At 39.3% G+C, this 16,382-nt stretch overlaps 1 protein-coding gene across 3 annotated transcripts in view; it reads right to left on the bottom strand.

Annotated features, from left to right (window-relative positions):
• Positions 1-1,242: 1,242 nt before the first annotated feature.
• ada2a (adenosine deaminase 2a) overlaps positions 1,243-16,382 on the bottom strand; it is a 49,880-nt gene continuing 34,740 nt past the window's right edge. For 2 of the 3 annotated variants that reach the window (XM_052030804.1, XM_052030801.1), the window contains 5 exons: positions 14,168-14,258; positions 10,339-10,447; positions 9,413-9,570; positions 5,431-5,633; positions 1,254-3,087 (listed from right to left, as the gene is read on the bottom strand). In XM_052030804.1, the coding sequence (XP_051886764.1) occupies positions 2,976-3,087; positions 5,431-5,633; positions 9,413-9,570; positions 10,339-10,447; positions 14,168-14,258 (673 nt within the window). In that variant the 3' untranslated portion in view covers positions 1,254-2,975. Of the gene's footprint in view, positions 3,088-5,430; positions 5,634-9,412; positions 9,571-10,338; positions 10,448-14,167; positions 14,259-16,382 lie in introns of all 3 variants that reach the window. The other variant, XM_052030803.1, reaches the window with a different exon arrangement.

A 16,382-nucleotide genomic window follows, 5' to 3' on the forward strand; every position in this document is an offset into this window, starting at 1 on the left:
TGAATGTCAATTTTCTAGTTGGTCTTGGTAGGGCTAAAAGGGGGTACGATTGTGCACTGATGTATCTGGTACTCTGGTGTGCTTGGCTAATAAGTGAGGCTCTGGAGCACAGGTCATGTACATTTTGTTTCATTATATTTTACTAAACTTAAAGCAATAAAATTGTAAATCACATTACTAATTAAATAAGTAGGCCTTCAAAATATTGAATAAATACAATAAATTCAAATTAATCTGGAGCTTATAGGGCAAGTGAGGTGGGTTTTAAACCCAAAAAAGTTATTTTCCTAAAATCTAAGCCCCCAAATAGGAGGAAGCAACTTGTATGCCAAAATAACATACAATGATTTTCACAGTACTCTTTTAAAGTGGGAAGAAAACTCACACTATAGATCTCAACCTACTGACTGAGTGCTAACATTGAAAATCTCAGTTACACTGCTTTATTGAATGAAATAGATTATCCTGCATTAATATAGTTAAAGGTTAATTCTTCACTTTGGAAAGAATGGACTATGTCAGCATGTATTATATATTTATCTCTACTTGCCTAGTCATTACTCAACATTTTTTCTACTTTTGTCTTGTCTCAGGACAGCTCACCAAATACCGGTAGCAGCCCTTCGTTCATTGTGGAAAGACAGCAACTAGGGCAAGAGTCAGAGCAATTGAGAGACATAACAAGTAAGCAGGCCCTTCGGCCCACCAAGTCTGTGCCAACCATCAACCATCTATTTAGACTAATCCTACACCATTTCCATTTTTATTCTTCGCACATTCTCATCAACTCCCCCAAGATTCCACCACCCACCTACACTCTAGGGGCAGTTTACAGTGGTCTGCTAACCCAAGGTAGTGATCTGCAATGGGGAAGGAACATATGGTAAATATTGAGGAAGGGTGGGGTGGAGAATTGATTGATGGCCTCGGGTGGAGATCGGGAAGGGGTAGGGAGGAGTGAGATTTAGTAGGTGGAGTAGTGGATGCTCCACACCCCTTTTCCTCCCAGGATTATGTTCAGATAGATGCACTGCCAGCTCATAAAGATCATGTACTTTCTGCCTGCCATACTGGAGACTGAGCTGGCTGTTTAGCACCTGATAAATGGGTGCTGAATTTCAAGGCCTTCCAGCTTTCAAGCATACTATACGCACAGCAAAGGAAAATCTCACAATTTGACATCACAACAATGCTGCATCAGTCAAGCAGAAATGGAAAAAGGAAAGTTATTTAAGACCAGCTGCATGGCTCAATCAAAGCTTTATTTTGGAAAAGGTACAGGAAGAAAAAGGTTCAGGAACGGCATCCAATACAATTCTGTTCTGCATGTCCATAGTACCATCAGCACAAAATCAGTTCATCAAAGCACAATTAAATGTTTTTCCAGTTTTAAACTAACGTACCATATGTTGATCCATACTGCAGTTGGACACAATGTTCATGTGCCAGACTCGCATAATCATTTCACCATGTGCTCACGTTAATAAGCAAGCAATAACATTTCACCTTGTCAACAGTCCTATTACCATATCGATGAATACTCAAAAAAAAATCTGTCCATTTGAGCAATGTTTCATTACTTATATTACAGAGCTCCTTTTTCAGCAGTCATTTAATCAGGCTCCTTACATTCAGCTGAATGAATAACTCCCTATCCTGCTGGGATGAATAGATACCCATGCAGATGGCAGAGATTCTGCTTGAATACAAATGATGAGGAAGCTGAACCTATGCTGTCATGTACATGCCCTTCTACAAATATTTATGGAGTAAATGAAAGGATATGGACTTTTTGACAACTATATTACATTTAACATGTCATAGCCAGTTAATGTTTAGCCCATATTTAATATCAGATACATTCATAGAGCACAATAACAGCTTAATTAAAATGAATGATAAACTTTGCATACAATTATTTGTTCACTAATATGACTTTCCTAAAGCACAAACAGATAGTCAATCTACAAAAAAGCCTTTTGTGAACATTATTGAATGAAGTGCCTGCACAAGTTTGTGTGCTGGTAAACATGGCTAATTCTTTATTGTATGAGACTCAATTTTTTTTTATTATACAATCCTTTCAATAATGTTCCAGACACTAAAATATAAATAAAATCCAAACCATGTTTCCTTTTTCACAAGCTATACAAGTTAAGTTAACCTAACATTATTAAACTTGTAAAAAAGTTGAATTTTTGAAGTTCAAGGCACAGATTAAGAGAGGATTCAAAAGCAGTCTCCATTTGCCACTACAAACATTATGATTTTGCAACTGCTGTGGTCGCACCACAGCAGCCCATGTCTTACTGACGTGGCTAGAGATCTTCCTGGTATCAACACACACACCAAACTACACTTGTTCTTCACCTTCTACTTTTTCCCCTGTTCTAGCACCACAGCCTATCCCTGGCTCAACTTAGAATTTAAAAAATTTGTTTCTGTTATAGTTTAATCCATTTTTCTAAAATCAGAAATTCACAGTATATCTTATTGCTGAGAGTGGGGCTGTCAACTGTTCTGGCTGTGATTTACAATAATGAATTTGGAGCTGACATTTTATACATTTTCATGTGCTGAGAAGTGCTTTGGAGAATGGAAAGATGAAGTGTGAAGAGTGCAGGAGGAAGAGAAAAAGAAAATAACATAATAGTGATAGGGGTGTGGCACACAGCACTTGAAAATATTTTTCCCCACCCAGAAAGCACCACCATACCAGAAGGACTTTATAAAGAAATTCCTTGAGGCAATGACTTAATGACTAAATGAATTGCCACCAATAATGGATGAGATAGTGGGGCAGGAGCAAGCTGGTGTCATAAGTTGTATGGAAGTGCTAGAAAAATGGAGTGTAGGAGACAAAGAGATTGCTGAAATTATCCATTTTAATAACGATAAAAAATAGTCACTATCTCCCTGAGAGAAAATTATTTCACTAAGAACCGAGTAGTCGACAGGACAGTGAACTGGTCTTCTCACAGCTCATCTCTGTTGGACATGTTAAGGACTTCATCCAAAAACTCATCCCACTTTCTCAGCCAAAGTTTGATGCTTTTGCCCTTCATCTCGGCAGACATAGCACTGTACCTAGGAAAACAAAAAGGCAGTAAATATCCTTGCAGGTCATCAAAATAAATCTTAGTAAAAAAAAAGCATACAGTAATTTGTGATGATGCACAAAAGTCTCTATGTAACATCATAGAGAAGGGGGAAGGTCACGGGGTGAGATCACCAACATCTGTTAGTCTTCGTAATCAACTAGAGCTGCCCGCGAGAAATATTTCCCTGTCCAATGCCAGTATCCTTTTAAATCCTTTCTGTTTAATTGCACATTCAAATTTCCTTTTAAAATGTTAAAATATCTTAAAACACACATGATAAAACTATAAAAAATTTTCCAGCATCCTGTTTATCTAATTAAATAACCACCCCAGAAAATTCTGGCATAGAAGTAACCAAATTATGGCTAGCTTGTGGCGATATACCCCAAAAATCTGCCCCAGTAGGGTTGAACAGTTTGTACCTAAGTGTGAATATTCAGTAATGTGGCAATGAAGGCGTTAGCACAACAAAGCTGCCCCTGTCTTTCCCAGTTTGAGGTCATTGGACTGGGAGAAGCTGTTGGAGTAAACAAGAATATCATCCTAGAAACCCATACTTAGTCAGTAGCGCTGACTTCAATGGAACCCAAGTTTTGGAAATTGAGTAGAACATGTAACTGCTATTATTTAGCCTTTTTAACCAGGCAACTGTCTTTTACATTCTTTGGGTCAAAGAACAATATGCTGTGTGGGGAATCTGAGATGAATTATCAGGACAGAAAGCTCTAGTGAAATTGAATTTCACCAGTATCCCCAAAAAGGATCACAGTAATTTACACCACTGCTGATTTGTTGGGAACTTATGAATGTTGCATTGACATTTCTTTCCAAAACACATGAGACAAGATAGCTGAAATAAAAAAATTGTGATGCTGGAAGTCCAAAAGAAAAACAGAATGCTAGAGGTACTCAGCAGGTCGAGCAGCATTTGTGGGGGAGAGACATAGAATCAACATTTCAGGTTGTGGGCCATTCATCAGAACTAGATAAGTGATAAAAAAAACATGTTTTAAGTTACAGAAATGGGGAGGGGTGAGAATAGAGGGAATTTCTGTGATAGGGTACCAACCATAGTTGTCAAGGTAATAATTACTTTATAAACTGGCATTTGGACACAGAGAAAGAAACAAATTGAAACTGAACATTCCAGCTACATCAACAGAGAAATCACAATTAAAGTGACAGGCAACTGGAAGCAGTCATTTGGACACTCCTGATGTGTTCTCCTCTACAGTGGAGAAAGCAAACTCAGGTTGGATAATCGCTTTGCAGAACACCTATATATAACCGTCATGAGTAATCCTGAGTTTTCAGTTGCCTGTCATTTTAACTCTCCATCCCACACCTAATCTGGGCTCTCTGCATTCAAAAGTCCTATTTTGCTCCAATGATGCCCAACTGAAGCTTGAAGAACAACACCTTATGTTCCATCTGGGTACATCGAAGGCCTCAGGACTTGATAATGAATTAAAAAATTTTAGATATCCATTCTTTTCTCTCTCTCTCCCCCCCCCCCACCAAGAATGTGGCTACACCTTTTTGTTTTAATGTGTTTCTTCTCTTCTATTGTGTATATGTTTTTAAAAAACACAGCTATTTTACCTTAACAACTTTGGTCTGCACCCTATCATAGCCCCTCTCTGCAAATTAACACACTTGTTTTCTTATTTTTCCAGCTTTGAAGACGGTTCCTTGACAGGAAAATGCCATTTTAGTTTCTTGCCCCACTCTTCCTACTGAGTACTTCAGCATTCTCTAACTTAAGGTAGAATTGCATAAAGCACTTCAACATAGCAGCACATTCAGTGCATCACGGTGTGTTGCCATTGTTTTATTTTTACTAGCTGCTGTTGAAGAAATTAGTGTGATTTTGGTTCATTGGTAATCGATTAATCTTAAAGTCAGAATGTTGAGTGCAAGCACCATCCTTGAACTTCACCACATTATCCAATCCAATACTTTAGCACAGTATGAAGGTGCTCCATTGTCAATTGAAATTATAGCCTTCTCTATGCATGTATTTTATAATAAGCCAGAGGACATCCCACCCCATGATCTGGCCAACATTTAACCTTAAAAAGAGATTAACTGTCTGTGGGCTATTGCTGTTCCCATGTCTGTCACTACATTTCCTTACATAGCAGTAGTGTCTATACCTTAATACTGATTGTAAGTGCCTTTGGCAGCAACAGACTGGGTTCAAGATTCGATGACAGTTTGGCTGGCCCAGATGACTGCATTGGAAAGGAAGTACTGGAAACTATAATATAATCTACCTCTAATATCTGAACAAAGCTTTTTCTTATAAAAAGAAATTAAATTTATTCACTTGATGGAGTTCAGAGCCAACTGCTTCAGTGTAGTTAGCTCAGCTTTCAAACCTCCTATTCCCATAAAGGTCTCATAGAAGTCATATGATAAACCACGGGTCCCAAAAGCAGCTGGATCGTCAGCACTAATGACCATAGGATGACCTTCTGCCATTAGATTTGCAGCTGGATGATTTCGCAGATCAGTGACCAGCATAAGCACCTACAATAAAGGAACCAGGAGAACAATGTATGAGCATTACAGTAAATTAAACACTAATGTAGGCTGTGGGTGGTAATGTTTACTTTTGGATTACTAAATTGTCTATAAGCATTTTTCTTGGGAGGAAGGATCACCCCTCCATCAGCTAATACCATAGTCAGTTAAGTAATGAAATTTAAATAAATCTAACATGGAAATTTACAAAGAAGAATTTGTATCCAAATACTGAATGATTGTCTGACATAGATACCTCTATCCTGCTTCCACTCTTAACTAGGAGACAGTAGATACTAGTTATACATATACAGACAGCTGAAGTTCCATAATTTGATTTATGCATGTGGTGATAATTTCACTGTGAACACCAAGCAGCTGATAAAGATTTCTTCACATTTCTTCATTTCCTTGCTAGCATTTTCTGCAACTAGTCCTGCCATAGCTGTGATCGACTAATCACGACTGATAGGGAAGAGAAACTGGGTTTCCTGCTGGTTCTGCTCCAGTATCACTTCAGCCTTTCATAACTGAATAAAACTTGATTTAATTCACTTAGTTTCATTTACACATGCCTTTCAGCTCAACAAAATGTAATTAACTGATAGCATTTTTAGGGCTATTTTAAACCACATTAACTCTCTTCCATTTTGATGTGTATTCATATCAAAATATTTATCCCGTTGCCCAGTCTATTTGCTCATTATCTGCTGATACATTTTGTTCTGAACTGAGATTTCTGTCCCTGATCATTGCACACAATTTCCCTGGGGGAATAATGGTGGAGTAAGCAGGTTAAAAATTTTAAACAAATGTATAAAATCTACAAGTTTTCATCAAGGCCAAAACTATGAAGTTGTTGCACTTGTTGATATATCTCTTCCATCTCTCTTCCCTTAGTCTATAACCTCTCTATTTTCGCTACTCATTTGATGTTCAACTTTCCTTGCTCATTGATTGTAAATTGAATGTAAATCATTATTTCTGTGACTCCTTTTCCTTTTGCTTCTTTTATTCCCTAGCATGTTATTATTATGGGTTAAAATACTCCATATTTGCTTTGTCTCTGCTCAGTTTTGTTTGTTCAGTTTCAGAATGCACTTATGACTCTCTCTTCCTCATTCAGTTACCAGCATGCTTTTGAATGTGTTTGAAAGTTTCAAGCCACTGTATTGTCATTTTGTACTGCTAATCACTATATCAAAATCAAGTATTCATGTCCATGTCAAGAACTGTGTACAGGAAGAGCTACAAGTTCTACAGTGTTTGTGTGATAATTGTGCCATGCAAGTGTCATTTGTTTAGGAAAATAAAACAGTTACATGTTTGTTGTTGCAAAGCCAATTAAATTGTCAATTATGCTTTTTCATCTTAGGTTTGAAATTTTTCTAAATTATCAGACCTGTTGCTGATCCTCCTTATTATGCAGTCCCTTAGGATCAAGAATGATTTGCTCCCACTCCAGTCTGAGGAGTGGAAGATGCCTGTGCATGAATTCTTGGAATGTGGGGAAATTAAACAACCAGCCAGCACATGATCTTGAAGGAGCAAGGTTGTGATAGAGCAATGTGCCAGCAATCCCCTAATTCCTTTCTCAGTTGGCTACTTTTCATATGTAAATCAAGCCTATTTGTGAATCAGGCCACTTGCACCCCCAGTCACCAACCCTAACTAGGGGACACACAGGCAGAGGCTTCCCTCCTGGGTCACCTCTGCAAGTTTTAGGACATCTGAAGCTGTTTGCCCAATACTGCCAGAGGGCAGTGTCCTGGCATGATACAGGCACTCTGTTAAATCCTGATGATGGGAATGGGTTCATCCTTACTCCACCGTCATAATGTGTAGCTCTGTGTGTGCATGTTAGCTTCTATGCATATATTTATTTGCATGTGTATACTAATGTCCATGCAGCAGAGCCTGGTCTCCTGTTGTATTGGACCCCTTTGCCAGAGGATCAAGGCTTTGTTCTGTCAAGCCTGTGTGGAACTGGTGTGCACTGGCCATCCCACGTTAAAAGAACTCTCGCATAGACAACTTCCACTCCACAGTACAAAGCTGAGGACCTGCATTGTCAGAACTCTGGCAGCAATTGGATTCTCCACAAAGATTCTGAATCCTACCCAGGTGTTGCTCTACCAGTACATCTGGGTACTCTGGAGCTTCAGCATCAACACCATTGCCTAGAGTGAGACACAAGGGGCAGGAGACAGCCAGCTCAAAGAACAAGGTTGTGGGTATATCTTTTTTTGGAAGGCAAATTTAAATTTTGTTGGTCAATGGTGAAACAAATCAACATTAATGGTCTCAAAGATCCCACAAAGAAATTTCTTCTCGAACAACATCTCAAAGACAATCCAAAAGCCCCTGAGAAACAGAAGCTGCAGTGTCCACAGGATTGCCCCAAGATCCAGTACAATCAGCATGTGAGAGGAGATTCTTGGCTTCTCTGCTGGAAAGTACCAGGACTGGTACTGAGAATGACTAGGAGTTCAACTGTAAACATCAGGTATTTTGGATCAGAAACTCCATCATGCCTCGACAACCCTACAGGTATCAGAAGGCTGAAATCCAACAGAAAACCTGTGACTTGAGGAACAGACAATGAGTAAAATCCATACAGCAGGTCCAGCAACTCAGTGGTGAATATGAAGTGCACAGAAATGACAGTGCTGACAAGACCACCTATGGCCCAATAACTCACTGGCCGTCCTACTGAAAGTCAAGGACGGAGGAGAGCTCATCAAGGACAGAGAAGTAATCAGCACCACTGGAAGGAGCATTTCTAAGAACTCCTCATCAATCAAATCTCAGTTCTAGACTCCATCCCACAGGACCAATCCAACCCAGACTTGACAGGATGTTACTCAACATTGATGTCTTCTCCCAGGCCAGCACCCAGAGCACTGAGGTTCAAATTACACAAGCCAACTCCACTGGGCAGGGCACATCGTTCACATGTGCAACAACAGACTCCCAAAACAGACACTCCACTCTGAGCTCCATCATGGCAAGAGACTACCAGGACAGAAAATGCTTCAAATGTTCTCAAAGCTTCCTTGAAAAAGTACAAAGTTCCCAGCAATTTGTGGGAATCCCTAGTCCAAGTCCACCTGAAACAGAGGAGCATCCAGGCTGCGTGGACAACTTCAAATCCCTCCATTGAAAGTACCCAGAAGATCAGCAAAAGCAGTGGAAAGAGTTGCACCACCTGCCACAACAAACACCTCCTGCCTCACCAATGACAGAGTCTGCAGATCCCACAGAGGACTATCACCTACAGAAATCCACAAAACTGGAGTTGAAGCAAATCATTCTCAATCCTGAGGGACTGCCTAAGAAATAGTAGACACCCTTAATCTCTGTAATGCTCCTTCACCAATTCCTCCCGCAATCCCTCTACTGAGCCTGGAAATAAAACAAAAAGGGAAAGCCAAAAGCAGTGCTTTAAGAACAAACACAGGGAACAATACCAGGTGTCAGTATCTATTCAAAAGAGAGCAATGAAAATGATACATTAACAAATTTGCATTTCAAAAGCTAGCAGGAACCATGGAGTAGAAATTCAACTTTGGTTGGTGGCCCTGAATGTTTAATCTCAACAGAATCAAATACCAGAAAGGTATATAATCGGCAGCCAATACCAGATTGCCTCTTTAACAATAGCAACCCAAGACAAATTTCTACTACTGGAGCTATGCTTTAGAATCAGCAAAAATATCAGAGGTTTTCCTCTAAGGTAAAAGGTGTTACTATATGTTCAGTTTGATCCATGCAACTTGGGATACCTGGTTTGAAATTGGGCAGACTTCTAAGGGCACATCAAACTCTCTGGAAATCCACTTTGCTGTTGGATGTTTGTTTATGCTGTAGCCATGGCCTATTCGACTTGTATTCAGCAATAAGGCATCCAGGATGTTTTCATCTACGCTTGTACCCTCCCAGTCTGCAGGGGAAACCAGCAAGAATTCAAGATTTTATACACAAAAAGTGAAATGCTTCTTCATTTGGATATACAGAGGTCACGGAATGGGACAACGTAATGATCATTCTTCTCTACGAAGTAATGGATTTTAGCGTTGAGACCAATCATCATTCAAATCTATCTTGAATGAAGCTTTTAATGTTAGCTTATAGTCAAAACATTTACAGAAGAGGCATCCTCATTGTCACAAAGTCATGCAATGATTGGCATACTTCACTTTTTATCAGCCGTTCAGAAAATAATCTTCTTACTGAGACAGCAAATGTGAGAACCACAGAATCTATCACCGTTGGACAGGTGGTTGTTGACTGGGCTGATGGGTGGGTAGTTTGAGATGATCTGCTGTTGGTCATGCAAGCAATGTGGCCTGCCTTTTGTAGCTGACTGAGAGTAACTGGGGCCTCAATGCTCAAACTGGGGATGTTGGCCCAGGAGAGGACATTGATATTGGTCCATTAATCCTTACAGTGAATTTGGAGGATTTTGCATTGGTGGTATTTTTCTAGAACTTTCAACATCCAAGCACAAAACATCTTAAAAGTGGATAGGCCTCAACAGGTCTCAAGAGAACCAACTAACTACAAACTAAAATTCAATTTAAAAGGGATATGCAGTGCAAAAGGTGGTAAAATATTAGTTTATTATTTGTCCAGTGTTGGACCCATTGTGAACATTAAGGCTTTTTTTTATATACCTTATTATTAAAAGCATTCTTCTTATATATCTTACCGGTTTCCCCAGCATGAAAGAAGAAAGGCAGCTTAACTCCTGTCTCCGTTGGAACTAATAGCTCGTTCTTGAAATACCACAATGGGTGCCCAGCATCTTCTTGGCCAACCTGTAACAGGTTAATTAAACTTTTTTTTCCATCTTTTTTAAAATTACTTTCAAAATGCCAAACAACAGACACTTCAAGAAACACCAGGAAAATTGATGATCGTTAATGCACCATGAGTGACCAAGGTTTTGTCTGACCCTTTAGCCTTTGCTTTATTCAGTGCTCTCAACTGTTCTTGATATCATACAAAGTGAACTAAATTGGCTGGAGGCTTGCCCGTGATGGTGAGATCTCAGGAAGGAGCCGAAATGGATCATCCATTCAGCACTTCTGGCTGAACATTCTGCAAATACAAAGTACTTGTATATATAAGTGCCTTCCATCGATGAGGATAGGGTGGTTCTTGTTGCTTCCCCTTCCCATGAGCTGTTTAATTGTCTACATTTTTAGTCCTGTATTATGGCTTCACCAGGCTAGCACCTCATGATTTATTGGTATGCCTGCTGCACTTCTCACTGCACCATGGTCGATCCCCTGCCTCAATGTGATACTATAGAGTGAGGAATATACCGACACCTGAGGTTAGAGATTCTGGTGGTGTACTTTTCTGATGCTGCTGATGACCTACAGTGCCTAGTGTTTAGCTGCTAGATGTGTCTGACTCTACCACATTTAGCACATTTGTATTGCCACGTGACAATATGGAGGGTGTCTTCAATGTACCAATGGGTTTTGTGTCCACAAGGACTGTGCAGTGGTGACTTTGACTAATGCAATGATGGACAGACACATCTGCCACTGGTAGACAGGTGAGGGCAAGGTCAAGTAGGTTTATCCCTAATGCACTCCTAGTTCACTCACTATCTACCACTGATCTAGTCTGGCAGCCACATCCTTCAGGATTCAACCAGCTTGATCAGGAGTGATGTGACGGTAGGCACAGTAGTGCGGCAGTTAGCGCAACGCTATTACAGTGCCAGCGACCTGGGTTCAATTCCCGCCGCTGTCTGTAAGGAGTTTGTACGTTCTCCCCGTGACTACGTGGGTTTCCTCCGGGTGCTCTGGTTTCCTCCCACATTCCAAAGACATACAGGTTAGGAAGTTGTGGGCATGTTATGTTGGCACCAGAAGAGTGGCGACACTTGCAGACTGCTCCCTGAACACTCTATGCAAAAGATGTATTTCACTGTGTGTTTCGATGTACGTGTGACTAATAAAGAAACCTTATCTCATCTTACCAGGTCACTCTTGGTTATGGTCCCAACCAGAGTACAGTCTGTGCCCTTGCTGCTTTTGGTACTTGTTCCAAGCATTGCTTAACACAGGGAAGCCCATGTTTGACCTGATGCCATGAGACTTCATACGGTCAAGAATCAATGTTGAGAACTCCCAGGGCTACGCCCTTCCCCCGTATAGCACTATACTGCCACTCCTGGTAGGTCTGTCATGCCAGTGGAACAAGATGTACCCAGGGATTGTGACAGTGGAGTTTGACGCGTTGTCTGTTAGGTATGCTTTAGTGAGCATAACTATGTCATGTATTTGCTTAGTTAGCTTGTGGGACAGATCTCCCGATTTAGACACTAACCCCAGATGTCCTTCACAGAAGACTTTGCAAGGTCTGTTGGGCTAGGAATTACTCCAGATCACTGGGTCCTATCTCCAGATTGCTATCCTGATAACTTAACCACTGCACAGCTCCAGCACCCTTAAACTATTCTGTTAATCATCTCCATAATGAATGAAGAGTCTTTGACCTGAAACATTAATTCTGTTTCTCCTTCTGCAAATACTGCGTGACCTGCTGAGTGTTTCCAGCACTTTGTATTTATCTTATCTGCAGTTTTTTTTATTTTCATTTACACAACATTTATGCGACAAAACACAAGCATTAGGTGGCCCAAATTAATGAAATTGCCAATAAACATGTGCTGCCAACTTTCAAGGAAGAGGTAAATTGGCAATCCAAAGTACTCAAAATCGGGAATTAATAAGATTTGTTAATATCTGGTCTTATTTTATGACATATCTGATTAAAAATTCATAAAATTAAAGATTCATTATAATGTATGTGTGGAGGAATATGATGCAGGAGAATGTAAGGGATTTTATTATGCATCATTAAGTTTGATTTGCAACATTAATTTGCATATCTCGACATCTGGAAGAGATGACAAGTATCATCAACATAACTAGGGTATTGGCTGGGAGCAGGGGGTGGGGGGAGCTTTACAATGATTAATGAAGAGAACAAAAAGATTCCTTAATCAATTAGGATTGCAAGTTATTAAGTCACAATTTATAAAAACAAATAAAACCTACATGCCATTTTCAATTTACTGACTGCTGCCTTAATTGTTACCAGACTTCAGACAATATTTAGTGAACAGATTTTTTCCATTTTCTGTTAATTTGCATGTCTTTTTACCTTCTCTGGGTTCAAAGTAGGTTAAGCATCCTTCATTGCAGACATATAAAAATAAATTCATAATCACAATTAAACTGCATATATTCAGCAATATTGGATGTAATGCTATTCTACTTTGACTCAACATTACCTCTCCCTGCCCTACAATAGTACTGAATTGTTTCACTAGCTCTTGATAAGCTGGTAGATGTATCTGGTTGGCTATATAGCAAGCATCCTTGTTACAGACCTGCTTCCTAAAAATTTCTCTCCAATTTTTGCCTTTTTTCCTCCTGAAAGCAGTGATGCTGAACTTAATAAAGGAACACTAGGTGTCTGATTGGAACAGTAGCGATCATAGATAATGCCTCCATCCTTCAGTGACAATTTGCATTTACATTGGTGCTCTGTTTATATATAAAAGGGTACAAGAACTGGCCACAATGTGGGTTTTAAAATAAAAAGCAGAAAATGATGGCAACTCCGCAGGTCAGACAGCAGCATTTCAGAATTTTCTGTTTTTACTTCAGATTTCCACTTTCTGCAGCTTGTTGATTTTCAAGATGAGTATTAAGGAGGATCTCCACAGAGGAGAGGGTGTAGTGGAGATGCTGGGATGAAGAAATATGTAGCAAAGCCAAATAGTGGTTTGTGGGAACTGGAGGACCAGAAAATTTTAAAGGTGGACATGAGTATGAGCGGATAATTTCAAAACCAGTCCAATTTCACATTTTATACATATTACTGAACAACTTTTATCTGAGGTGATCAAAGTTAACAGATCAATGTCAGGAAAGTGAGCAAATCCTAATAAAGCACATTCACAGGTATCAACCTTATAGGGAAAATCTTAGAGAATTAAAAAAAAGATAAAAATTTACAAATCACTTCATGAAGTCATTCCAAGCTATTTAACCCCACAACATCTTCCACTCTTCAGGCAGAATTGTTCCTCAGACCAACAACCTTAAGCCCCTTCATCACCAGCCACTCCTTTAAAACACTGCTGCCTTAATATATTTATCCCAAAATCCTTCACTCTTTTCAGGCTTCCATCCCCTTTCCTATCCTCAGATATGCTTTGTAAATCTTAAACACAAATATTTTAATGGATGGTTTAAAAGCAGTGCTAATCTGTGTGTTGTAATAATAAGGAATGTACACATCTAGGCAGTAGTCAATAGTTAACTGGTCTCCAATCTTTGCCATAGTCTTGCTCCCTGGATTACCACACTTTTTATCCTAAAATTTACATTTTTTTTATTCTGAAAAATATGTTATATCAACTTCCTATAAATTAATGGAGAAACTATGGTTCTTTGAGAATGAAAGGGACTTAGATCAGAATAATGAATGTAACAAGATGTACATACCATGTCAAACCCTGCTATGGTCTCAGGGAACTTTTGGTGAAATTTCATGGCCTCATTTATTGTAGTTTTCATTGCGGTGTTGTTAATTTTCCTAAAAAGTGCACAAGAAAAGTCACTGACAGATGCAAAGGGGACAAAAATAGCACATCATGGAAAAAATGCCACAGATTAATTTATCAGAATTAGGGCCAGTTTTGGAATCAGCTTCTGGAGTCATTATTCTTCAGTATAATCCTAATGGTATACAACTCTCTGCCTTCCCCAACTGGTCAGTTGAATCACTTACTCTCAAGATTTTCCATTTCATTTCTTATCCTTTATGCCCAGTCTTTCAGCAGTCTGCTCAGTAAGTTATCCCTGCATTAGATCACGCCATGCCAAATGCTGATCTGTGCCAGAAATTGCTAACACTCAAACGATGGTTTGTAACAATAAACACATGAATTTAGAAACTGCTACATCATCTTTTAGTATCATTAAAGCAGCACTTTGTGTCACCCTAACATGTTTGTGAAAGTCCTGTAAAGATCGAGATCCTCACAAAATGACAGAGTCATAGTATCATTCAACACAGACACGAGCCCTTTGGTCCACTTGTTCTATGTAAAAATAAGAATTGCCATTTTTCAGGTTAGTGAGGTTGAGTAAAAGTTGGAAGTGAACATTGCAAATGTGAAGGCTGCAAAAACAAAATCACACTGGAAGTGAATGTTGCTGAAATTGTAAGACACAGAACACTGCATTTATCGTATGTAGGCAGCTTGAGAGTTAATCAAGGCAAAGCATCCCCAAAATGCTGTAATATTTGATGCTGCCAATGTACAAATGCAGCACTGAATTATTCTTCCTTACACTTCCCATCTTCATACATTTCTCATCTTCCTTCAAATGCTGTGGTCAGAGCTTTAATGTGGTAGCACAGAATATAATGGATGTGGAGTGGTGGCTGACTGCAAGAGGAAGTTCTCCATCAACTCAAGAAGTGAGGGAAAAGTTGGCTGCCTTTTTAACACTGCTTAATTGAATTGTGCCAACAGAGGATTCCTACGAAAGGAACAAGAGAAAGCAGGAGTGGGCCAACTAGCTTTTTCAGCCTGTTCCAATACCATAGCTGATCATTTGCAACTTCACTTTTCTGCTTAATCCTCATATTTGTCATACACAATAAAAACATGAGAATGCTGGAAACAGCAGGTCAGGCAGCATTTATGTAAGAAGAAACAGAGTTAATGTTTCACTTCTGAACCCTTTCATCAGAACCGGGAAAGAGAAAAAAAACAATTTAGTTTAGCAGAGAAGGTGTGGAGGGTAGAACAGAGGGAATGTTTCTGGTAGGGCAAGACCAAATGAGTGAAGGTGGCAGTTAAAAGCATATTATGCTTATTTGTCTGTGTTAAGTGTTACTAATAGCAGGGCTGTCTCTCATCCCCAGCAGGTCAAAGCCATACTTGTGAAAAGAGGAAAACATTGCAAAAATCATAGATGGGCGACAGGTAGAAATGGCCAGTTCTGACACAGACAAAAAGAGCGAGTTACCTAAAGTTGGAGAATTTGATATTTAGTCCAGAAGAGCGTTAATCTTTCAATAAACCTAGATTAAAAAAAAAATCAATTTCAGCCTTTTGGAGAGAGAACTCCAAAGATTCACAAACCTGAGTCAAAAAACTCCTCCTTACCTCAGTCCCAAACTTTTGATCCCTTGAGACAATGGTCTCTGCCATTCTCTCAGTATCTCCAAAACATGATACTGCACCCTTACATATTATATAGAGAGAGAGAGAATTCATTTACAACCATATCTTCCAAAGCAGCAGGGTCTGTATTTCCATGTCAGAGACACCCAACATTACAGGAAAAGATTTTTTCTTCAATTTTAAAAGATTTAATACTGTAAATAGGGAAATGTATGTTCCTCTGTTTGCAAAGTCAGTGATAAAACATCATCAATACAACAGTCAAAAGAAGTTTAAAGAAACCTCTTTGCACAATGTTCTGCTGAAGCATGTTAAACATCAATACTAAGTATTTCACATGAAAGCTCAAAAGAATATTTTAAGTAAATGATGACTGAAGGCTTAGAAAAGGATATTAGAGTCAGCTTTGAATTGCTCTCTCAAAGAACTAGCATAAACATGATAGGCCAAAAGGCCCCCTACACTTCATAGTGAAATGTACCTTTGGGAAATGCGAGTGTGAAGAGAGCTGACAAAAGCAG

The sequence above is a fragment of the Pristis pectinata genome, chromosome 15 (genome assembly GCF_009764475.1).
Source record: "Pristis pectinata isolate sPriPec2 chromosome 15, sPriPec2.1.pri, whole genome shotgun sequence".
Taxonomy (NCBI): domain Eukaryota; kingdom Metazoa; phylum Chordata; class Chondrichthyes; order Rhinopristiformes; family Pristidae; genus Pristis; species Pristis pectinata.